Here is a 26977-nt window from a genome sequence, read left to right as displayed (position 1 = left end):
ATTTATGCTTGAGCATCAGCACCACTGCTGCCCGAGCTACCTGCAATACCTAGGCACGGCAGGGAGCCTGAGCTCAGGATGGATTTTCTATCTTACTGTTGCATCATCTTGTGTGTTTAAATAATCATAACGTCTTTTTCAGCTTTAATGGGCATTTACTCCCAGTTCGCATATGCATCCCCCACTGACTTCACTAAGAACTCCACTGCAAGCAACCAGAACAATAACATTATCCAGAGCAGCTAGCTAAGTCCCTAGCTATTTGCAAACACCTACTTAAAAACGCTCATGTTGAACATATCCTTTAGAAACAGTCCATCATGGAGCCAGATCTTCCAGATTCTTAGAAAACTTACTGTTATTTGAGCAAGACACCACTACATTTTAGAATACAGATTGATGAGCCTGTGTTACGGCGGGACTCTGTAAGCGTGTCCTCAGTTAACATTCCTCATTGACACAATTGCCCTAGCGAAACAGCCCTCCTACTCCAGACGTTACCTGCTTTATTAAAGGTATCACAGTAAAGGTATCAAGCCCCGGCAGGACGGGGCCTGGAGCCCTCAGAGATCGCCTGGATAACCAACAGTGTCTCAGAACAATGCACCCACAGCATACGAAGTGGTGTGTGTTTACAGAGTAACATTATGTGAAGAGAGGGGAATCGTTATATGCAGATTAAACATCTTTCCACTGTTTGCTCTGCCTAAAAACAGGCCCCGATTTTAATACTGAGATAATTTGGGCCATAAAGTTCCCTATAAGAACAGAAATATTCACTAGGGGCTTAAAAGGCAGCAAGAGCAAATTGTACATGATGCTTTCTTTCACTGAAATTACCCAAACTTATCAAGACGTTCCTGATGGGACGAGATCTTACAGGCCTTTACAATTTGAGGATTCAGCCAAGACACAGAGAAGCATCCTTAAATACGCTGATGAAAGGAAAGCTCTCGGACCGAAGGCCTCTTCTCTTTTCCCCCCACGGGCTGGGAACGCTGTTAATGACTCTAACGCGAGCTTCCTCGCAGCAACCTGCCAACGACCTCTGCTCTGACCTGCAGAGACCACTGTCTCAAGACGTAAAAGACAATTTAGTTCTTTATTCTTTGTAACCGAAATGACTCCAGTGCCATAAATTCTAATCAAAACTACTCAGATTAAAAAAAAAAAAAAAAAAAAAAAAAAAGAATCAGGTAATGCATGCTTTCCTGAAAGCCACTACAAGGAATCTGCTGGCAAAATGCTACCGGGTAGAAATGACTTCTGCCCCGTGTCACAGTTCTGCTCTGGCATGGCCACGAACGCTTCTACGGAAAGACACACACCGTTCTGAAACGCGGGGAGCAGCACTGACGGGGAAAACAAAATCCCAGATCCCGTTCAGGGTTTTGAAAACAAAGCTTTGTTTACAGAAAGGCATACGGACTCACTTAACACACGTATTCCCCTCCCCCCCCCCAATATTTCAAACATACATGTCATTTATGAAAAAGCAGAAAACTGTTAGGGAAACAAATCAAACCACAGCCTGCTTCCAGCAAAGAAAACCTAAGATTTCATTTCATTGGAATAACATCTTGCCGGTGATAAGAAAGGTTAGTAGTCCATTTTTGTTGCCCTGCAATCATCACGTAAGAAAAACTTCTGCTCCACAATTACAAGCTTGGTCACATACTCCCTATACACTTACGGTTTACCTATTTTGGTAAGTTTGATGTGTAAAATGGCGTATTCATTATTAAAGAGTAACTTATACTTCAGTAAAATTATCATAACATGCAAGTGCACCCCTAGTTTTATTTTGCCATCATTAAATTATGTCACAAATTACCTTGGATTAAGGATCCATTAAGGATTTGATCCAACTCCATAAAATCAACTTCAGTCGATAGAAGTTTGTGGGGCTTGGATTAGGCAATTTCTTCCCAGGATTTTTACTGTACAGAGAATTGTATACCCAATATGCCTGGTATCTATATTCACTTAAGTCTTAACAGTTATATTATTACAGAGTTGAACATGAGAGGTGTTTTCATTAAGATTTTTTTCAGAGTAATACTTGATAACTAACTACAAGTTTGTTTAAAGATGCTGTGTATAAAGCCTGCTAGGATTAATTAATTTAGGATGAAATCCTAATGTGTTTGCTCAAGCAAAGCTCCTATTTACCTTTAACAAAAGCTCTCTAGTAAGAACTGCAGATTTGGCCCTCTATTGCTGTTCTGAAGCATAGTGTGAAGCAAGACAAGTTGATCCGAAAACGACACTGCCAAGAATGGCAACAGCTAGCCACAGCTTCTAGTCTTTTAAACAGTTCTGAGCATGGTATGATTAAAATAGGAGATGCTGCCTCACAAATATTTTAAAGAATAAATAACACACCACAAAAATCTCCTGCAAAACAACCTTGCCTCACGCTGCTGAACAAGATTGGTATTTCTATAACAGAAACACTGTGGCTGTTCTAACTTCACACATCAAAACATTATTTCTGAGGTGACACACTTCGGAACAGAGAGCCCTTTGCCAAAATTTTCCACTTCAGAAAGCATTTCTCGCCACGTTTTTCACTCTCCTCACGTTTCACGTGATTTCAGTATCAAAAGTTTTTGCACGCAGGTGTTTTCAACAGATGCCGAGAAGCCCGCTGCCCCAAACGCTCGAAGCCCCGCGGACGACCGATTAGCCTTTCGTTAAGAGCCAAACCAACCCCAAACCCCCACCAGGCAAAGGGCAAGCGAACGCAGCCGCTCCCGGCCCAGCGGCTCCCGCGCTCGCTCTCGGATGCCGCTCTGGCGCGGAGGCAGCGGGCCGCGCTGCCGCGCAGCGGGCACCAGCCGCCGGGGAGAGCTGCTTCGACCGGCAGGAAACTTATCCCAGGCCGGGCTGCTGCTGCCGAGAGCTGGGGAGCCGCAGCGTTCACCTCGCGCCGCTGGCGGCAAAGCATCCGTAAGAGAAACGGACCACAGGTTTACTCTATACCTCCCTAAGTCGAGAATAAACATAATTAATCATAATCCTGCAGTTTCCTCACCGCCAGCAGGGAGTGTTGTTGAAAAGGGGCCATTTTTGTGATTAATTGCATTATCTGCTACCAAAACAGGAATTAAATCCCCACTGTTACTACAGTAAGCAGTGACATGCCGAAATAAGGAGGTGTTAAGAACTAGGGGGAATTTTTGGAACAGGTACAGGTAAGCAGGGCAGGTCATTGCAATACTGAGCCCATCCGGCAAAAGGCTGCCAAGCAGCCCATGTCCAGTGAGGGAGAAGATCGCTCTCCGCATCTCACCATTCAATTCAATTCATCTATATGAAAATCTGACTCAGGAAATATTGCTGGGGTAACAAAACAAGACACTCAAGCGCTGGTCATTCATTCCAACTAAACCAGCACACAATTTTCACAAATTTTTCAAAAAAAAAAAATTATACACAAACACACACACGTAAGAAGATGAGAGCATAGAGAAAACTTTTCTCCACGGGGCCGTTTCCTTCCCTTGACTTTCCAAAATGCTTCTCCCTCCCTCTCCTGCCTAACAGATTTCTGGCAAATTTTTACCTAACAATATATTAAATTATAATCGGAAAGTTTTTGTCTCTCATCACATGAAGGAAAGTTTACAAGAGAAAAATGCCAACCTCTGTGCTATCATATGTCAAAAAAAGTCCCAAAATCATGCAATTTAAGAAACTGCAAAGTTAAGGCCAAAATATGCATTCCTAAGATGCTATTACTATTTCTAAACAAAGAGAAACAGCTACAGAATAATGCTTCAAATTTATGCACCATAGCTTTTAGTAATACTACACTTAATTACTGTATTTTATAGGCTTGCTGTAAATATAACCTAAGGAACATATCTGCAACATAAAGTCTCAGTACCTTTATTTTAAATAAATTTGATCAGTTTGATCCCCTTATGTATCAAAATAGCCTCACTGTCCTTTCTTTATGTTCTCAAAGTTACTAAAATTAACTGGCAAAGGTTGCTGCTAAGAGATCTGTAGCATCTGTCATAATTGCAACAAAACCTAGACAAACAGTACCTAAGTTCCTACTGAGGCAGTTAACTATTTTGCTTGCTTTCGTTGACTTTGGCATCATCTTTTTAGCAGTATATAAGAAAAAAAAAACAGGCAAACAGACTCAAATACACACAGCACAATATATTAATTTGTAGCTTTTTCATTACTCCTTTTAGATAAATCATATTTACAATTCAGAAGGGGAAAAGATATTATTGCACATCATTTTATCCCATATAGCAACTCTAATGAAAGTGTCTGTATATATTTCAATATCACTGTAGAGCAACCAAATGACAATGGCTCAGAAAATATCCTGCCTTTTATTACAGGACTTGCTTGATCTAAAAACAAACAAAACCAGACATTTCAGTACTATCAAATTAAAAGTCCATTTTTGTTCTGTACGTCTCTTACTATATTTAATAGGTGCACCCTAAACATTTGATCAAATAAAATACATCCTGTTAAAGATATTTACACTACTGTACACAAGAAGCAGCTCTCTGAATTTTAGGCATTGCAATTTTTTTTCTGGGTGAAATGGACTAAAACAATTATTATATGGTGCTTGAACATTCAAACTGCTAGTGGAAATTATGCTTTCCATGGAAACAAAGATTACTAAGGGGGTGCTTAAAAATAGATGTGATATTCAGTAATGGCCATTATTGTAACCCAGAAATTAAATTTTATGATTTTATTATTATTTTCCCATATCTATACAGAAGTAGTTAATAAAACATTCTGTACTTTATCTCTATCTTGTAGTAAGGCAAAGGAACAATTTAGAAGAAAAAGTGCACATTTTTTTTGTTTAAAAGAATCTTGCAGTTCTTGTAGCTGGAATACAGAAATCTGTACACTGCTACAGATTTCCTAACAGATTATAAAATCAAAACTTGAATCTTAGAAAATAGGTTCTCTCCCCCCTTCCCTCCCCCTCTTAAAGCTGCTTCCCCTTTACCTAAGGTCTTCTCCCCCTTAAATTTCCACCTATAGGATCATGTAAAGTAAGAAAATGCTCTGTTTCTATTAAGGTTCATCTCAGATGGAAATAATTAAAAGGAACTCCTTCAGGAGGGCAATCGCTCTAAACCCAAAATGTCACTGTGTACCATACAGCGCTGCTCCAGCTCAGACATCTATCAACATCTATCACTCAAGCACGCGCCTCAACAACTCTGCTCCCTTTTCTGATTAGAGATCAGAGTTGCTTGAGTTGGCTTACAGGGTGTCATCTGTTTGAATGACAGATGTCTGTGTTGGAGTGTTACTCTTACTGCTCTTGTTTTGCTTATGAAAGGTTACATTTTTATCAGGCATACCTTGGATTGTTTAAAAAGTAAAAAGGCAGTTTCTCCTTGCACATGCTTTAGAGGAAATATTTTATTTCTAACTTCAATTCTAAAACCATTAGATCTATAAGCAGTACCCTTGGTAGCCTTTGTTTACTCAGTACAGAGTGTTTCCTATGGGAATGTTTTAGCTGTCTTCACCAAGCTTTATCTTTACCATATAAAATGATAACTTTTCAGTTTAGTCCACCTTTAGAAAAGGCTGAGCATGTGAAACACCAGGATTAGCACTTAAGGCAATAAAAATTAATAAACTATTTCAAGAAAGAAGATCTCTCCTCTTCCTTTTTAACACCAGAAAACACAGATTAAAAAAACTGGAAAAAAGAAAAAGACCCCAAAAATAAAACCCCCAAAGATGCCTGCAACTCGCATAAAATAAGTTCACTGTTGACAAAAGTTTTCAGGATGTGACACTGTCATTCCGGTAGCCAGTTGGAGTCAGCGCGTGTAGCTGTATGCCTGCACGCTCCAAGCTACTCCTTGGTACTTACAAGAAAATTGAGTGAACAGGGAGAGGGTAAAAAAAAAAAAAAAAAAAAAAAAAAAAAAAAAACCACACACAACGGGGGGAGACTGCTCTTCCGGACAACATGGTAGCAGTGAAATGAAATACCTAGACAGACTTACCGAAGAGCTTGCTGGGAGTGTCCTCGCTGTCATTTGATTCCACAGGCGCAAGCAGGGGCTCATTCAGCTCGTTGTCTGAAGTAGCTGCCTTGTCCTCACCTCTCAACTCTGCATTCATTTCACTCCGCAGTGACAGCAAGGGCTTACTGACTTGTCCAGCTATCATTGGATCCTAGGATAGGGAAAAAAAGAGTGAGGGGAAAAAAAAAAAAGTGGCAGCTTTGGTGTGCGTATACGCTCTTCCACTCCCTCTCTCGCGCGCGCACACACACACACACACACACACACGAGCACACACACACACACACACTCTCTCTCTCTCTCTCTCTCTTATCTCTGGCTGCTCCTGCTGTTATTGCTGGCTGCAGTCAAGTGAAGAGCTATTACAGATCCAATGAGTTTTCCATTACTCCCCACCCTATTAAAGCTCAACTAGCATGTGAGAGATTCAGGATGCTTTGGAGAAAAACTTCTATGAAAGCAACACAACCAACACAGCTTTAATTGTGGGATGCGCTTTTTTGTGTGCATGCTTTTACATCGCACTCTGTCCCTAACGTAGTAAGAAAAGAAATTCCTGTATGCTCCAACATCACGGAAGGGGAGCGCCCTGCAAACACGCCACAGTGATTTAAAGAGGCATCCTCAGCTGTACAACATTAACAAAAGCAAATTCACATTTTTTAAACCAGTCAAGTGTTTCAATGAAAATACACAGCAACAAATAGCCATCCCATTATCGACATTCAGTAGAGCTACAGATTTCTAACTGTTCTTGTCTTTGGGATACTATGCTCCAAAACTCCATAAACACACACACAAACACATATTTCCGTTTTTAAAATAATAAATACAGAAACCATTCTTTTTTTTAAGAAAAAAAAAATCAGGGAAGATACTTACACAAACAGTTTGCAATTATTCTTGTATTTGGGGCATTATATTCCCATAAAATATTACTATATATATATATATTTAAATTTTTTCTTGACGATTTGGATCTGTTTTATCTTCTGCTCAGTGAGGACACTTGGGGGTCAGGCATTACTTCCAAGCACACTCTATTATTCCGTTTGCAAACTAAGAGGTATAATATCATGACAGCATGGAAACCAGAGTCAAAAAAAACTAAAGAAAAGAAAGGAACAAGTGACCTTGTTGTGCTATCTGGCAGCTATTTATTGCAAAGTTCATGCCTAAATGGTTCTTATGCAGAGAACAGGTGACCAGCGAGCAAGTAGGTTGGTTAGCATGTTCCCTCTGTCCCGTCAGCACATTGGTCGATGTTTGCCTATGGGTTTTTTAATGTATTCATGTCTGAAAAGTGAATTTGATATGACACATGATAATCTATGAAAATGTTAATCAATACAAATAGTTTAAGCTGTCATCAAATGCACTTCTTTAGTCAATACTCATATCGCTGAAAACAATGTCACTGTCACCAGGGCTTAATTTGCACAGCACTTAAATATTGGACTCTGTGCATCAATGCACTCCTCTTCAAATACTGTAGGTAAACACATTTTCTCCCTATTTAAGGCTGAAGCACTCAGCACGCATTTAGCTGAGCCGAATCCTCCCTTTTGAATACCTTGATAGGTCCACTGGAGGGCAAAATTAATACTTAATTGAATCTCACAGTCATCAAAATAATCAATACTTTTTTATTATTTATTCTTTACAGTCTGTTGACTGTTTCAAACCTCTGAGGGAATGGTGGAAAGGATTCATGGCTTTGAAACACTGTCATTTAACAAGGTAATTTTCAGTGGGGCATTAGGGGTTGTGAAACATATAATAAAACAAAAATGGTGGCTTATAATAGGAAGAAGGAAAAGAATTATATTTCTGCCATCTAACAAAACAGGATAAATAAAAAAGCAAGTGCAGGGAGAGGGAGAAAGGAGGGGGGAGAGGGAGAGAAAGACTGGCTTTTGAAGGGTTTTATCATATCAAGAGCAGAGCTGAGCTTTCATAATGCTGACATTTCTCATCCTGACAATCCTAAACAAGTGGAAAGGATGAGATCGCAGATATCATCTTTCATCACATTCCCCAGCTTAAGAACCAACATGACAGCTTCTCTCCCCTTTACACTGTTAATTACTAAATAAAATACTGCTCTCTGTCAGCATTAGATTATTGCAGATAGCAACCACAAACATTACTCCATTGTTTTGTTTTGTTTTTTTAAACCAATGATACCTACCTCGAACTCTTCATAAAATAAATTGGGTTTGTGTCTACATATTGTAAATATATGAAATATGATCAATTTAATCAATGTGGTCAATCCATGTTATTGTCATGCTAAACTGCAGGTTGATTTATTAACATTTCATTTACTGAACGTATCAGCTGGCAACAATCTGAACATATATAAGATGTTTCTGGGGAGGAAACAGAAGTTCACAGATTTTGCAAATATGGTAGAAACACAGACTTGTTTTGCCCTATCTTCAGAGTATAATATGGACAAAGTCATTTACTGAGGCAAGATTTTTTTGTTTTCATATGCTGTATAATGTATTTTAGCTGATTTTCCAGCTAAAGGTCACTGTGAATACAAACAATATTGTTTCAAAGTCTGGACTGATGTCCTCAGTTCCAGCTGTTCAAAACTAATGGCAAGTGGGGCTCTATAACAAACGTGAAACAAGACAAAATTTGATCCTTTTCATCATCAAACTGTTTTGGGGAAGAAACTAATCCTGTCCACAGAACTACACTGCTAAGCTCAGGATTACCAGCAATTTAAGGAGAATGCTGTATCCATAGCATTCCATATTAAATTCTCAGCTGCCAAATTTTCAAGTTGAACATATGAAAAATGGGATAAAGAACAATGTAGAAAACATGACAACACTAGGAGAAACCTCATCCTCCGGATGTTAGGGAACTTCCTAGCCACTTCCACAGGGCCAGGATTTTACCTGGTATGTACATCTAAGTACTCCAGATGAGGCCGAACTCTTGATGGGCTAACCAGAAATGAACGAAGGAAGATGCATCTGAAGACGACGTGCAGTGAGAATGAAGAAGCGATTGAAATGATTGGGAATGTTTATCTGACAAAAATGAGTAAGAACAAGCATGATCAAAGCATACAAAATAATAAATGGTAGGGGAAAAAAAGGAGATTGGGAAGTATCCATCCTATCGCAAGTCTCAGGAGGAAAAAAAAAAGGGGGGGGGGGAGTGCATGGGGGACTCTACTGAAATGGAAAAATTTTCTATCTAGTACTAATAAAAGATTTTTCTTTTTTCCCTCCAAACAGCAAGCAGTGAAAACCTTTGGAAGGTGCTGCCACAAGATATCAGTGAGACCTAGACCTCGAGAGTATTGAAATAAAGGCTCCCATATGGCTAGGCAGATGTCTAGCCACAAATTTAAAACAAGAGCTTTATATAAACACAGAGCTCAAAGGGCTGGGAGAAAAAAAAAAAAGAAAAAAAAAAGTGAACAGTAGAAACTCCCTCTCAGATCAGACCTCCCCCTCAGACTGTTGCAGACCCGCAGGTAACCTCTATGGTAGCTCTCTAGGTCAAAAGGCAAATGAGCGACAACTTTCCCTACAAGCAGACAGATTAGGTCCTGTCTAAAATTCTGGTCTACATGAAGATCAAATAAATCACTTAAATGATAGGTTGAGGGAAAGTTTCCTTCAAAAACATATTTTTTTTAAAAAATAGACATTTTTAACTTCATATTGTCTTCAGGCCTTCAATTTCTTCTAACAACTACATAATGTGTTTCTTCTGCCGTGAATTATGCATGAATAAAAGCTATTATTTTTCTATAATCAAACTATAGATAGCATACATTCTAATTCCAGTGCATGGCAAGTGATCTACTCTGCAAAATTTCTTGGGGACTAGAGGGGTCCTCCCTAGGTCTCCCAGTGGCTTCCCCAAAACAGAGTAGTAGCTGCTATACGTCGTTCAGAGTGGCCAGCTGTAGGCCCATCGGCCTCCTCCCTCCTCGGCCCACGCGCAAAGTCAGGCACAGCGAGGAGCCAGGGTGCTAGAAAGGATGTACCAAGGCCAAGAAATCTCCGTGCATCTTTGGAAGGTAATCCCACCCGAATCTGTCCTCTTCCCTGCCCTGGACATACTCAGTGTACAAACACTAAGTACTTGTTTTTCGGAAGGTGACGAGATGAGGTTATAGCCTGCAGCGTAGTACAGGAACTTCCACTGATCGACACCCACGCGAAAGTTTTGGCTTTTCACAAACAAAATTGAGAAGTTTAAGAATGCACAAAAGCAACAAGGTGAACTTTCTAGAAAGCATAAAATGGATATAATACTGCAGACAATTTCACCTGGCATTATAAACCGCAAGAACAAATTTCTAGTTATGTGAAAACTAATGAGTTGCCAACCCCTTATTCAAAATACACCTGCATATACCACACACGTAGAAACAAATTTTACACTTATCTCTTGTAAGTATTCATCACTACTTGTCATCCATTTCTTGCTCAACTAGCTTCAATATTTCCAGACTTGCCTGTTTTCTATGAAATTCTCTGACAGTTTTATGCAGCGAGTGGTTCTCCCTGCTGCATGTCTCCCTTAAGGGTGGCTTATTCCTCCTATAATTTAGCTGGCAACAGCTGCTACACCTCTTTTTAGCTCTACCACTCCCAGACTTTCTTTTTAAAGAAGTTGTTGTGCTTAATTTACCTGTAAAAATACTGTGGATTTGCAAATACAAGTTAGTTTTGGTTACAGGCCTTCTTTCAAAAGTCAAAACCTTTCCATACTTATCATCTGCAGTGTTATATGAAGTACAGGAGAACATTTATCACTATTTTAAAATAAATCTTGCCCCTGCACTGAAACAGTAAAAATGCAGGTTTTAAGCAAAAACTATTTAGTAATCAAAGACCGCCTTTAAAGGAAACTACTGTACAGTCTTTGTGAGAAAGATGCCCTAGGCAGAAATGTAAAAATAGGAGTACAAACTACTTCCATCCGTAATGTAGGACTTGGGTGATGATGGTGCTTTATGAAGGCCTTATGCACTGGTTTAGCCTTTGGTCCAAATTCTACACTCATTGCACTGTTAATGTTATGGACTTCATTCTGTTCTTTTTAAATTTAAATGTAGGTGAAAAAGAAAGCTCCTTTGTTTTGCTTCATATATTTTGTCCTTAGTTTGAATTTACGTTGCACAGTCTTCACTTCTTTGGCTTAAAAATACTGAAAGTTAATTTTGGCATTTTTTTCAAAATAGGAGATAAATCGTGTTCTCTTCTAGGATCCTGATCTTGCACAGACTTCTGTTTGGGACAGACACAAAGAATATGCCTGAGCAAATACTCCAGTTATGCTACTGGCAAAGGTAAACATTTATACTGTTTATATTTTATTCTAATGACTACACTAAAACATTTTCAGATTGTAGGGTTTTTATTTTTTGATCAAGTCAGGAGACACCACCATAACCTTGTATAAAGTTATGCTAAGACTATAAGACAGAGCTGAAAATCTTTAAATGCATTCCTCATTCAAAATCTATGCCAAGAAAGGATTTATTTCATTTTGTCTCAAGTAGCAGTGAAATTTTGGATTATGCTTTCCTTTGGTTCTCTTACGAATTAGTCCATCTTCCTTCATCATATTGCTACAAGAGGTATACTTTCCCCTCTACCCCCAATTAAAAGAACTTCTTATAGACTTCTTACAGATTCTTTCTTTCTTGAATATTCTTTTATTTGCTGTCACCACTGTGTTCAGATTACAATCCCAAACTATCCACAGTTTAATTTATGCAAACTAACTATTTTTCAAATCAACCTTATTTGACCCTGCTAGCCTCTGACCATTTCTACCCACTGGTTACTCTTTCCTCTGGAAATGTTTTAGACAAAATTATCCTCATTTTCTGCCCAGCCACCTATACTATAATCCTTAGATGGATGTTTCTACAAGCAAAACAAACGATTATTGATATATGATCACTGATCTCTTTTCACTGCTTTGAACCTGCACTCCTTTATACTGCATTACATATTTACATATATTCATTTTCATCATTAGATTATGGTCTTATTTTTTATAATCAACTTGAGTTTATTGGTATAAAAATATATCTGGTAGCTTCATACAGCAAGTTATGTATTTAATTCACTAATTTTTTCCTGTATTGCCTTTTACTCCTTCCTATTATAGCAAGAAGCTAATTTATCCCCAACTCTCATCACTCTCTACACTTATCTTCCAAAATATTCCTCCATTTTTGTTCAATCAAACTGTATTTATCTCCTTGTGAAAATCTCTGCAGCAGAAGACAAGGTTCTGCTCTTCTCCCTTTTCTCAATACTAGCTTGATTTTGGACACTGTATTTCTGCAGTGACACTTATCTTCACAGCCAATGTCCACGTTGCAGTTTTTCTTTTCTTTTTTTTCTTTTTTTTTTTTTTAAGTCCTCCAGTTGAAACAATGTTGTAAGAAGTGTCCACTGCCTAACTATAATAATGTTATTAATAATACTGCACTTTATTTAATGCTTTAATGTGGGAAGTTAAGGAGACTTATCACCTGTGGTACTTTCGTTTCTTTAAATGAAAGAGACCATACTAGCAGGAATGACCAAGTTATTAATCATTTATTTTTTTCATTGTAGGTCCTCTAGACATTGATAAGTTTAGTGTAACACCTCTGACAGAAAACTTGTTTTTCAGAAACTCATGAAAGTTAAGTTTAGTCTTAGGATTAATTTAAGTTAAACAAAAAAATTTAAACCTAAATTTGATGTGGCAATGTTCCTGAAGTTGTTACGTCTTTGGCTTGGAATACTACTTGGAATAGTAGTGGAGGAGAGGAGGAGAGGAGGGAAAAAAGAAGAAAGAAAGAAAAAAGAAGAAAGAAAGAAAAAAGAAGAAAGAAAGAAAAAAGAAGAAAGAAAGAAAAAAGAAGAAAGAAAGAAAAAAGAAGAAAGAAAGAAAAAAGAAGAAAAAGAAAAAAGAAGAAAAAGAAAAAAGAAGAAAAAGAAAAAAGAAGAAAAAGAAAAAAGAAGAAAGAAAGAAAAAAGAAGAAAGAAAGAAAAAAGAAGAAAGAAAGAAAAAAGAAGAAAGAAAGAAAAAAGAAGAAAGAAAGAAAAAAGAAGAAAGAAAGAAAAAAGAAGAAAAAGAAGAAAGAGAAAAAAGAAGAAAAACTGTTCTAGTTTTTTGTTTTGAGTAAGTTTCACGTATTTCTTACACCTATTGTGAGTAAGCCAAAAGGTTCACAAGACAAGTGCTGATCTTAATCTGCTAGTCAGACTGCTCCAGAGCACACTAACCAAGGGCTGCAGAATGGGGATAGGAATACAACAGATTCACAGGAGCGAATGGCTAGGTCATGATTTTATTTTCATCATCAACTTGGGGTTTAATCAGTACGAAAACATACCTTGCAGCTTCATACAGCAAACCACATTCTATGCTTCACACAGGTAAGAAAGGCAAAAGATATTGGTTTTACATAGGTAAGTGAGGAGCCGCTACCTCAGCTGGGGAGACTGCTGCATCTCTGCTTTTCTGGACCAATCTCTGGGACTAGCTGGGAAAGAAAGACTCATGTACCTGAATGCAGACTTTCAGTTCTCCCTGGCCCTCATGACATTTAGGAATCACTGCTACCAGAGTACACACAGCACAGATGTTTTACTTTGAAGGCTGCTTTTACTCTTGGAGCTGACCTTAAGGCTTCTGACCCAATTTCTACTCTGATTTAAGAACTATCCTTCTCTTGTTGCAAACCGTTTCATCTTTAGAGGCTTCTACCACATTTGGGGTGAAGCTACGTAACTTTCTTCTATTAATTCTAAGCTAACATTACTCAAATAACTTTGGATGATTCCTACAACTTTGACAGTTTTATTTTGCAGGAAAATTAAAAGCCAGTAAGAGCAACCAAGATTCTCTAAGCTTTATGTACTGTGGGGCCAACTTACCAGAAGATTTGAAAGAATTTCCATTACCAAGAGGAACAGCAGAGACAATATTTTCTTCCATAAAGAAAATACTAAAACATTTCAATAAAGATATCTGTCACTCCCGGGGGGGGGGGGGGGATCACCAATCCACTTTAATATAATAAACAGATTTCGAGCTGTCTAAAGGATCTTTGGTATCACAACATGAACGTCTCAATTATTTCACAGTAGGTTGTTTCAGTCTCCATACTGACCACACAAAGGAGACATGATTCAGCTTACTCAACCATTGCAGTACCCTCACATGAGTGCTCTTTGACTAGCCTGAAAATTGTATAACTTGGGGCTTTTTTTTGGTTAATTCAACTTCTGTTTGGTAGGATGAAAGGGCAGCACAGGCACACGGGACAGGACTTAAAACACAAGGCTTTCCACATCTCATTCTTTCCAGTTGATCTTAGAACATATGCTAAAAACTCCTTCCATCAATAACCCTTCTGCTCTCCATGAGGAAGGAAGAGTCCGTATAGGGCTTCTTTGGAACTAGGAAATGCAATAAAAGAATTCATGTCCTGCTGGGAGCTAGTCTTTCCTGGGTGAAAGACTGCTCATTGGGATTGACACCACAAAGCATTCAATTATATGAATTTATTCTAATTTTGAATTTAAATAAGGTATTATATATAGTTTCTCTGTACTTCCATTTGTCAGATTTTGTCTGCTACCATGTGCGCACCAGAAACATCAAGGCAGGGGAGGGAAAGAAATAAAGCCAGACTTTGATTAAAAATATGTTCTTTTAGAAACTGGCACATCCAGAACCACAGCAAAACAACAACAACAACAACAAAATAACTTTCTATTATTGATCATAAGAAAGAAACTTGGCTAGGCAGTCTAGCAGGGGCTCACAGCAACTAAAAGAGACTCTTCACTTCCTACTTAAAAATGCAAAAAAACCCCTTGATTTTATGTAATATTTCAAGATTTGTAAGTCATAAGACAAAGAAACCATTAGCCTGAATTTTTGAAAATTCACAGTGTGGATAAAACCATGACCTAACCCAACTGTTAATTCAACCACTTGCATCTGATCTAGGAAAACCCAAATCAAGATCTGTTTGCAGCTGATCATGGACCTGGTAAGGGCCATATTAAGTGGCTGTTCTGGGGCGATTTCCCCATCTGTCTGTAGAAATTCCAAAGACAAGAAAAGAAACCCTTACAAAAGAGAATTTTTTTTGGAACAGAGACATAACAGTCTTAGTGCAATGAAGTGACCTTTTCTAGGGAAATTTTGCTAAAGATTTTTAAAGTAGTTCTAATCTCAGTCCTGTTTGATCTTACTCTAGGTTTGAATACCACATTTAAAACCAGTTGCAATCTATTACCCAATACACAATCATAGCCTAAACCAGATTGGAAAGATGGTTGATTGTTTTTTGTGAACTTTTCAAAATCTTTTATGAACAAAAGTATACTAAAATAAATGAATAATAGTGAAGATTTCACCAAAATATCGGAATCAAAAATTGCCAGCAAATCTTCATTTCTATAGCAATTTTTTTTTCTTTCCAGCTTGAAGCAAGTGAGAAGGTCAACCTTGCATTCTTCCTAAATAGCACTGGAAGCTTTTGAAATCTGAATCCAAATTTAGGACAGCTCAACCTTGATTTTTAATATTATTTATGTGATTAATGAGGTAGTCATCTCTTAGGTGGTGATCTAACCTGCTTAATCCTGCTTGCTTTAATACTAATATGAAATTTGAATTCTAGAGACAAGTCCGGGAAATGACCTCTCTCTCATAATTTCTACTGCTACCTTCTAGGGGCAAACCCTCAGATTTACTGCCCTCTATTTCCTTTTATCTGCTCTCTACATAGAATAGAACGGCCTATCTGTTGAAGAAACTTGAAAGCTTCATCTGAACCCAGGCTCACATACAGTCTTCTTTTTCCAGATACTAGAAGATACACTACAGTGAGATGTGCAGCTACCAGGTTAAGAGCAAGAATCTCAGATCATTTTTCCTGTAGTTCTCCTATATTGAGCTCATCTGACAGAAAAACCTGCTGTTATAACTACTAAACATACTTAATATGCCACAATACTGCAGATCAATAATGTAATGCTTTTTTTTATATATTTTCTAAGCCTTTCCCATTGATAAATTAGTGCAATTTCTTTAAAATCATTACAGAGGATCTTTAGGGTTTTCTTGATATCAGGTCTTCATCAACACCTGGGTACCACATCTTTCTTTTCACATTACAGATCTCAACATGTTAATTACTAATTAAACATGTTTTTACATTCAACATGTCCTTAAATGTGACAGAGCTTCACAGTTGTAATGAAATCTGCATAAGGACTTGTTTTTCTTTAATAACTTGAAGCTCAAAGGGTGACACGCTTTTTGTCAATGGCTTTAATCTGCTGGCAGGTGCTGGTAATACTTACAAACTTCCAACGTGTTTCATTTATTATCTTAGGGTAGGATATATCAAACGCCACACGCATTAACAGCATTATGCAGTGGACATATGAGAGGACCACTATTCAAAGCAGTGTACCAGCAGCTTTCTGTTTAATGCTTTACAACAGGGAAAACAGCAAGATACTTACTAATCGCTTCAACAGCAATTACAGTAACTGGATTACCAAAAAACAATGAATGAAGCATTTCTTAGATAGGTTAGTATTTTTCTACATGGACTTTTTTTTCCTTTATTAGATGGCTTTTTTTTAGTTGCCATTGCAGTTATTTGTCATTGGCTCCCTATTGGTTTTTAAGGGCACTCCTTCTAGACAAACAGCATTTTAAGGAAGAAAACCTGATCAGAAGGTAAAAAACAACCAAATTAACAAAAAAAAAACATGCAACTACAGCAGCACTTTCTGTTGCTTGCTCTGGTTATTTGCAAATTGATCAACATTGCTGGGCTGCTCAACCTCACTCTTGAAAGAGTGACTATCAACTACTCCCATTAGAGAGCACAAAGTAGCAAATGCCTCTGACTGCTTTCTGCTTGAAACAGCAGAAAAATCTTTCTGGAGATCCTGTTATCGTATAGTGTGCAAGTGTGTAAAAAATAGTCCTGATTCCTCTTCCCAATGAAGCTGTTTGGACTGTTACGATCTCTTTCAATAGGAGCAAATGCAGGCTCAATTCTCTGCATGAAGAGCCACTGAGATCTAGGCCAGGGCCCCAATTTTCCCAATTTTATCACTGAAATCAGTAACAGAACTCCAAAGAGGTAGCCCTAAATGTTCTATAGCTACTTTAATTAATGTAAGTTCACATAAATGATTTCATAATATTACTGTCTCAGGTTATTTTTCAACCAGCCTTGTACACCATGCTTTATTTATTTTTTTAATAAACCAAACAAACATAGTTTTTCAACATAAGTGCTTCTTCCTCAAAATTAATGTTGGAGACATAACACAATTTGCAGGTTTTTTTAGTAATACATAGGATTACACAAAACATGCACAAGTATGCATATCATTACAAAAATCTGTTTGGAAGCACTAGAGTACCTAAAATGAATGCAAAAAAAAAAAAAAAAAAAAAAAAAAAAAAAAAAAGCCATTAATAACTTCAATGTGGCCAAAAAAGTTTAGAAGACTAAAACAAAAAATATGCAGGATATTATAGTTTTGATTGCAATCTGGCATTATTCATTCATTACATATTACTTTCATACACTATCCTAAAGTTGAAATTAATTTTGCATTTGGTATAATAATTATATATAACTGAAAAATGAGTGAGTTTTATCTTTGTTTTTTACTTTTAAGAACAAGTTAAATCCTGTGCCCACATATATTATAACTGTTTTATATTCAAAAAATATAATGTATATTTACAGCTTATAAATACAAAGAGGCACTTGGATTTCCTCCTGAAAGCTTGAGCATACCAATACATTTGTGAGAGCATATCAGTATTCAAGCCAAGTTATTCTCTCCTTGTTACCCCTCTTAATTAAAAAAAAACAATTAAAAAAGTATTTTTAAAAGCCTTTTCTTTGTGGGAGAAGAAGAATGCCACCTGGTGGTTAGAGCAGCAGAGTTGGCACCCCGAGGCTCAGTTTTGCCACTGAACTAGGTATGCATGGTCATCCAAGCCACCTGATCTCTGTTTTGACTAATCTGGGAAAAAAAAAAAAAAAAAAAAAAAAAAAAAAAAAAAAAAAAAAAGGAGAGAGAGAGAGCGAGCAGTGCAAAGGTGTCATTTGGATTTTTCGACTTTCCTGTGAAAATGTGTTAATCAATCTAGTCTATCCCCACAGAGTCTGTATAGAACTCCTTCCTGAGCTGCTTTGCTACAGCTTCATGCTATCTAGCTGCAACTAAAAAAATCCCACATCTCAGATGATAACATTTCTCATATTTTAATGTTTATTGTTACAATATCCTTACATTTGTATATGTTTACATTTTGCACTGTATTTTTCTGAAGTGGCCCACTCTTAATTTTATTTCAATACTTCCACTTATTCCTTTTGCCAAATTCCTCTCACCATTTACCTGCTTCTGATATCTATAGATACTCATTTTCTCATATACTGAGGGAATAGTCAAACTGTACATATCCAATTTAACCCCCACAGCTAGAAAGACCTGTCTCCCGTATCCTAACTGGATAGTACTTCTGCTCTATTTCACTGCTCTTAAAACAGCAGTTGGATGGATGAAGCGGCAGAGGCAAACACAGAGCTGCTGCGGTGCTTAGTTTTCCCTGGGAAACAGTGGAAAATTTCAGAAGGCCATCTAGGTAGAAGAGACTCCTTTATTGCCCTCTTGCTACTCACTGGCTCAATGTGTGCTCTCTGTCATCCCAGTTTGAAGATCTCAAGAAGAGTTAGGAAGGCAGAAGCTCTTCCTTACGGAGGAGGAGGACAGGAAGTAGCGTAAAGCACTGTAAAGCAGGAGCGGAGCAGCACTCTTCTCTCTTTCTTCCTTTCTCCTTAAAATCTTCGTGGATAGTTCTTAGTCCTAAACCTACAGAGAATTTCTTCCAGTGCATTTGTTCATATCTTAAGTGGTAGTAGCAGTTGTTCCCCGCTGAAGATTTACATTATTCGGGCCTAAAAGTTAGGGAATCTTTGTTCACATAACTCTAACATTCCTTGAATTCCCTTTTCTCACAGTCCGACTGCCTGTGGAACTCTCAGTCCTTGTGGACTCCGGTGCTTCCTCCAGGGCCAAATGCCAGCTCATTTCTATCATCTGACTCTAGTGCAGTATGCTGGATTGAAGAATGCCAAACAAACAAAATCTTGGAAGTAATGAAAATGTAAACAAAAATAGACAAGAATAAAATAAATAAGACTGGCTGTATTTGGGGTAAGTACAACCAGTAATTTAAACCACTCCCTTTTTTTGCTTGCTTGCATTTTAGATCAAATTATTCATAGATCTGAAATCAACTTTCCCATTTACTTGTACCCACACTTACTTCATCTATTTATTTCCCAGGCTATTTAAATATTTCTCAGCATTATAGTATGTGAACATTTAATCCCATCCTTATGATCTCTTTGTTTCCATGTAGGCAAGACTGTCCTCAGAATTCATTTGGATATTAAAACAATTCTCTTTGGCCATAAAATCAAGTTGGTGAGCAATTACTTCAACATGACACCTTGTATAAGCTTACCATCATGTCTTCACTTTAAACATTGTAAGTCAATGAAATTAAATTGTAGCCATTGACAACACATACAATTTTGCCTGTTTGATATCCCATTACTGCAATAGCAGTCACAATAGTTTTGGAAAAAGCTCCTTTTCAATATGAATGTGCTACAGTGTTTGCACTCACAAGTGGGGCATTAGTTATAGGGACTGTAACTATTGTCCTAGAGATTATAGAATTAGTTATGTGAACTTATAGGGAGCACAAGAATGCCACTTAAGTGACAGCACATGTAGTATTTGCTACTTTCCAATAAAATATATACAGTAAATAATACACCTACATGCCTATGCACAGAGTTACTAGTAAACCATGGCCTATAGCTCCTACAAGGAATCATATCCCTCATGCGCAGTTGTTTCACCTTTGCAGTTGAAATACCAAAAGCATTAAATAGCCTCCAGACTAGACACTTAGCTTGGGCAGGTACCCAGTTCTACTGCACTGGGATATGCATGCAGATCTTCCATAGGTAGTAGAGGAAACTGCAGTAGAAAAGAGGAACTCTTACCTCTGCATAAGTAAAATTAGAGACCTAGTTCTGCCAGCAGTTCCTAAGGTGCCCTCTTTTGTCTGTCTTGCACCTGCAAATCCTCACATACGCAGCTGAGTTTGTACTGGGCTCATATTTACCTCTTCATGCGGGGAGCTTGGAAACCTTAAAGTTTCCAAGGAAAGCCTTAAAGTCTGAAGGGAATGAACTTCAGGAGGAAAAAGCCCACCAAAAACAGAAACAAAACACGCAAAACATTTAGGTAATGGTAGTTTTAAAGAATGATGAGTACTAAACATGACTTTAGCATATAATGAGAGTGATATTCCAAATGTTGTATAATACAAAAATTAATAAAATAAAGATCTAGATCAACCATTAGCAAAAAATTGTTGGACTGCTTCCCAGTCTTCTAGGATCATATATAAAACGTGAGGAAACACTGAATTCTGCCCCATGTATCACTGAAAAGCTAGAAGAGGGCTATGCTACAACTACTTAGGTTAATCAGCAACTCATCAGGGACTGGGATGCATTAACATGAGCTTCATGCTTAACTAGCAGTTCCCTGGACTTTATCACATCAAAATCTGCCTTATTTTAAGCCTTTACACTCTTTATGGTCTCACATGGCTACATGCGCAATCCCTTGTTCAGCAGGCTATTCTTAACTCTCTAGCACTCCCCAGGCTGGTTCCAGCACCTTTAAACTTTAGCACAGCAGCTGAGAACAAGAAATAAGAGGAGCAAGACAATAAAATACTAGCTAAATCATCTAGTTAGTACTACTCATACTACTAGTTGATCAAATTACTGGGCTGGTTTTCTGAATAAGATTTCTAACTTCAGATTGCCACCATTTTTATTCTTTTATGGACTTCAAGAAAGAAGAAAGAACAAATGAATGAGTGAACATATGCTCGTTATGACAAAAAATTGCAAAATTAAAATTCATTTATCTCCTCCTCTCTCCCCGAGGGGAACTAATATAGCTAAGGTAACACTTTTTAAAGTACCTAGAGACACAGTTCCTATGATATCAAAATGATTTGAAAGACCAATATACAAAGCAAAAAGGTTAAAACAAAGGAGACAGATGAAACAGTACAAACCACTGATACTAGGCTTTGAACCCCCTTTATTAGGGATGTCTCATCACATCACCCACAACGTGATCATACTTCCCTGTGCCATAACTCCACCAGCAGGATTTTTTTTCTCCTAAATGCCCAGGTGACCATGTACATCTTCAAGGATCTCTAACAAAAGGATGACAACCTACTGAAAGGCACTCCAAGAAGATCAACCAAATTTATTACAACAGAGGAACTGAACTGCTGTGATGAAAACAAAGACATGTTTATGCTGTAGTTAAATCATGGCTTTAGGATATGATAGTCTTTTATCTCTCTTTGAAGTATATAAACTGATCATAACCCTGCTCTGAATATAAACACTGGAACCCATAGGACTACTTATATGATCAGATTTTGTAAGACTGCAGCCCACAGGTGGAGGTAAATTGCTCAAAAGGTAGCCACAGAGCTAAGTAGGAGGAAAAGGATGAAAATGACATGGGAAGGCATAAGATGGGCATTAAAAGTGAAAAAAAATAAAAAGCAGATGCTTAGATTACAACCTTCTCCTGAAAAGACAAGTAAGAAAAGCTGTTCATGATATTTAAAGTTCAGCTGGAGAACGAAATGCATAATACAGAAGAGTGAGCAATCATGCACTCTAACTCCGTAACAGCAGCAATGATGTCTCCTATAGTCTAAGGCAAGTCACTCAAGGTCTTTCACCTTGAATTGTTGCGAGTCAGTGGAGGAATACTTTTTGCACTACTAGCTAGAGAAAGGTTTTAAAACACAGCACAACACTGACAATGAACACAAAGATGAAACATAGTTTTGTGCTTATTTTCTTTCCAAAAGTCTTTTTAAAGTTTGCTTGGTTTGCAAGCAAGCAGTAGATTCCCTTCCCTTTAAGGGCTGCATCTACGGACTCAGCCTATGATCTCACTATCAAAGTGAGTTCCTTTCTGCCAAATACACCACATTAACATCATTAATAAACCATGAGCTCAGTAACACCTATTCTAATCCTATTGTATTTGCAGAAGCTTAGTGAAGGTAATCTGGCACTTCCTTTGAAGGCAATGAGACTTAAAATGTGGTCTAGAAGGTGGAGCATGTGTAACTATGACAATGCACAGCAGAGTCCACTTTAATCTCCCAGCTGATCATGTAGGTATGACAGTAGTAAAATCTGCCTTTGCTTAGCATGCCTGCTCTGCACACTTTCTTACATTGATGTGTTATTTTTAAACAAAGAACTACCATGCTCATAGACATTATTTAGAAAACAATCTCACTTTAACTATGAGCATGAGGATTACATAATTTTATCAGTGAAGCACTATTTGTATTTTCCTGTACTGCCTCAAATCCCATTGCTTTAACTGGCAACATCTTTTTGCATGCAAAGAGTCCCTTTGGTCTTTAGAGTTTATCTGGCAGGGTCTTGGGGGAAAATTTAAACTTGGGGACAAATATGTCGGACAATTCCTAGTTTGCAATCCATTAGGTTAAAAAAAAAAAAGTAGCCGCGTATGTATTCTGTATTTTTCACTCATAACTAATGTGCCTCTGGTTTCTCATAGCTCAAGAAAGCTTATTACTAACCCAGAGTATCTTTATACACAGTGAAAAATATTTAAAAGTTTGAGCTCAAGTCTACTGAAAGACTTAAGCTTCGAATAAATTACATCTAATTATCATGCTAGCCTATGTGAGGGAAGTTTCTGCTTCATGGATGATTGGAGAGCATGCAAGAATTATGCTAATTCATTGTTGTAATTCAGATCAGGTAGTGTCATAACATCCAGTTGAAATGCACACACATGAAAAAGGAACCCCTCGAAATGCTGAGCAGTTGAATTTCCTATGCCAAATTTTGAAAACTCAGGGTAAAGGCGAATCATAGTGGGGGTGAGGACTAGCCAAATTTCAGACATGTACTTCCTAGGAGAAAGCTGGAGGAGTTTTCAGCCATTCACAGTGACCGTAATGCCATCCGGAGGCAGGCAGCATCTGGGAGCCAGGAAAGGCTTCTTGGATTGGCAGGGAGCAAAGACCTTCCTTTAGGAATAGGGCAGGAGGAGGACAGTCTGAGTTTCTTATCAAGGAAGTAAGGTATTGGTGACTGTGACCCAAAAACTGACCCATAAAATACATTCAGTAGCTGTATCTGGCTCTAGTAAGCGAGGGGTGGTGGCGAAGTAGCTTATTTACCTAGAAAACAAGAGCATTCTTACCTCTTGACCCAGGCAGGCAACAGTCATTGCAATAAGCATTTAGTGTTGAAATGCACAGCAAGGCATCTTACAGTTTACTAACAAAGGCCCAAAACTACAGTGTTATTTAAGTATTTATTACCTTCTTAAAACAGAATTTTCCACGCCTTCAATGCTTGGAATAGTTAAATGAAAATATTCCTCAATTTTAACACTAATTTTGACTTTAATTTAAAAGGTAACAAGGAAGAAGCTTTATCTGATGAAACAAACAACACAAATCATATTTCCTCTTCATGCAATACTTTAATTTGTGGTCATCTTACCCTGTATAACACAGGTATGACATAAGATAACTATATTACCACCACCAGTTCACAGACTCTTAGCATACGAAGTGTATCAAATTGCTTGGATAGAAATAGGAAAAGGGCACTGAGAAAACTATTTGGAATCCAAACACAATTATACCCGCTAAAGCCCTTTCCTCAAAGAGAAATCTTTTGTCTCCACACTCTCTGCTGCCGACGCCACTGAACACTCTGGAGAGCTGGAGAAAGAACTCACTCTGGATAAGGACAATCAATCAAAATTTTCGCTGCAACTAGAACTGCTGTTAGAAGAGATCAATAAATGCTACTTGTTGATCTACACAGTGGAATCATGAAGGCGTCTACTCAAATAGAGTGATACATATATGCATATTACCCACTGTACATGCTTGTTTATCTGTCGACATTAATTTTAAATAAACTGTAGAGGTTTGTTTTTTATTAATGCATATACGTATGTAAGCTGACACTGACCAGGACCCCCATACTGCTCTATTAGCCTGAAACTCTGCAACACACACACACACACACACACACACACACACACACACGTCAAATATTAATGGAAAGTGGGATTTTCCTTGCAATAGCCTCAATAAATATGTTGGTTGGGGGAAAAAATAGGACAAAAATAGAAAGCTTCTATCTCTGATATCAAAGAAAAGAATGTTCTTGTCAAATCCACTGGAGAAATTGTTGTGAATGGTTCAGCTGTGTGAAAATATGACCCTTGTAATGCTGCAAAGATCAGTGAGACCTAGAATGACAGGTTGAATAAGTGCTGGTTGCATGAGTTAAAAATGTCTATAGGAAGTTTTAACTTACATGTCCATTTTTGCAACATTTTAAAATGAATAAAGAGGAAGGTATGAAAAGTAGCTTTTCAGAATAGTGGATTAATTAGTGTAAAAACCAAAGTATATTAGTGAGTGTATTAAGGTAAACTCCTCATAGATTAGATTTAATACTTTCCCAGTGTGCAAATTTTTTTCAGTTGAACTCATCCACATTTCCTTAGTTTTGGACCATCTGTGCTTCTGTTCTCTGTGGCCCATACTCTCCTGCTGTTGTACGCACACTTCATCTGTCAGTCTTTCCACAACACTCGGGGCAGGGGGAGTAGAGGGGGGAAGTACAAATACCTTTAAACTAGAGAGTCAGAAAACACCTTATTGGACTCGTAAGTGAGGTCTGCTCATGAGAGTGTGCGCTCATTTGGGACTTAATTCTGTAGCAATCCACAAACAGCACATTTAGTTCCTTCTGTTCAGGATTATTCAAGTAGATATTTCAAGGTAAGTTTCAAAAAACTTCTCCCAGAAGTGGAGACTTGAGGACTGGACTCTGATGGAGTTGGTTATGACAACCAGAAGGTCTCTCCAGAGAGTCCAAAAGAGCTTGCATACACTCAGCGTAAAGAAAGCACCTTAAAAGAACAGTCATTGCATCTACAGCCACTACATATGACTTGACTCAACTCCCAGCGATTCTTCAGTGAGAATTATCCTAGACAGGATGTTCCTAACAAGACAATACCCCAATACTGAGTTAAAGTAAATAAGTTAATTGTGCCACAAACTGGCAATGCTCCTGTTCAATTGAATCTGTATGTGCCATGGCTTAATCATCTTCCCGTATTTGTGGTGGAAGAGAAGGAAAGAGACACACTGTATTGGAAGTACTGGTAAGCAAGGTGTACCCAGAGAAAAGCATTAACAGCATCTGCTCCTTCCCCCATCAACAATACTTTCTAATTTATTCTAGATTCCGTACAGAATCTGGTGGCTCATTTTGCTCGTTTCTTTGAGTTGTATGTAATCTACCTGTAACCATTTATTCTTTTTATTAGCACCCAAAGACCTGTTTTACAATGGAATATGGTTACTGCAATGGGCATTTATTGCCAAAATATCTATATATAAATTCAGTCAATAGATTTCCTTCTCTGTTTTATCAAAAAGCTTTAGCTGGGAGATGTTTAATACATCCTAAGAATGCAACATTGAGAACTATTAAAAGGGTAGTGAGGTGAAAGGGTTTTTGTTTGTTTTTTAAATGAGAATAATATAAACTGAAGTGTTCTTACTCAGGGTGTAGATGAAAACACAAATAAATCATTTCAGGTGAGCATAAATTCTGCTTGGGTTGTAAATGACCCTGTTAACAGAAATTACATCGAGGCAGAAGCTTAAGTTCTCTTTTGCACACCTGCTGTTTAGGGCATTTTTTCAGATTCTAGCAAACTAATTTAGACTCAAGTTGTAGAAAACCTATGATCATTAATGCTTTGCCCGTAAATCTTGAATTAGCCTATTTAAAATTTTGTTTGTTTCCTTATTTTGGGAATGCTTTATATCTGTGGTGAAAGGATATTTTGATTTTTTTAATCTCATCAAGAAGGTCATGTTTAAGAATCGGCTGAAAAATATAGGGGACTGGGTTTGCCACTTCCCCTTCTCCATACTCATAGCTTCTCATGGACATTTATCTATCCCTTAATGTAGGATAAACAGTCCTTCACAGTGAACATTTAAATTCATGAAATGGATGTTCAGGAAATGCAGGATGCACTCTTCTGACAGAGGATTTGTGTGGAGAAGTTATTTATTTGTTTTGTTTTTTACTTTTTTAAAAAGAACCAAATAGATCATTTAAATCCTAGATTTAAGCGTCTCTCTCATTCACAAAGTACAGTCCAAGACTTGTTTTGAAATTGAAATTGGTGTCAGGACCTACATGTGGTAGGGCCATGTAAATTTAGAACAACTCCACTGACTGCAGAACAGTTAAATTTGCATATATCGGCAGTTAGAAACTGGCCTATAACATGCTTTAATTTCTTAACCATTTCACAGCAGAGATAAATCCCCTCCACATCCGTCAATTATTTGCTGTTGCCAGTGTTACAGCTAAGTCAGAATCACTGTTCACATCCTTCCTGATTGCTTCCCTCATCCTAGAGGGATAATTGTACACAATAAAGACAAAACAACAGAAGATCTTTCAGCTGCCTGAAAACTTTAAGGAGAAAATTATCAAAACCATTCTGTCCCAAGTATCCGCTTGCCACTCAAAAGAATATAGCTTATTAACCAAAGACATGTAGGAATTTGCTTTAATCTGTGGAAATGTGGATTGTTTCAAAGAAATACCTAAAACGACTGTAGAAGACTAAGAAATTACTAGTGGAAAG

The 26977-nt window shown here is 37.7% G+C and overlaps 1 protein-coding gene across 1 annotated transcript in view; it reads right to left on the bottom strand.

The window, feature by feature from the left end:
* The window catches only part of POU6F2 (POU class 6 homeobox 2), a 314168-nt gene that overhangs the window by 250144 nt on the left and 37047 nt on the right, over positions 1–26977 (bottom strand). Inside the window, exon 2 of the mRNA XM_062567913.1 lies at positions 6024–6195. Within this exon, the coding sequence (XP_062423897.1) occupies positions 6024–6195 (172 nt within the window). The remainder of the gene's footprint in view (positions 1–6023; positions 6196–26977) is intronic.

This window comes from Rhea pennata, chromosome 2 (genome assembly GCF_028389875.1).
Source record: "Rhea pennata isolate bPtePen1 chromosome 2, bPtePen1.pri, whole genome shotgun sequence".
NCBI classification, from domain to species: domain Eukaryota; kingdom Metazoa; phylum Chordata; class Aves; order Rheiformes; family Rheidae; genus Rhea; species Rhea pennata.
Note: the sequence above shows the minus strand (reverse complement) of the source record. Positions and strands in the feature narration are given on the sequence as shown.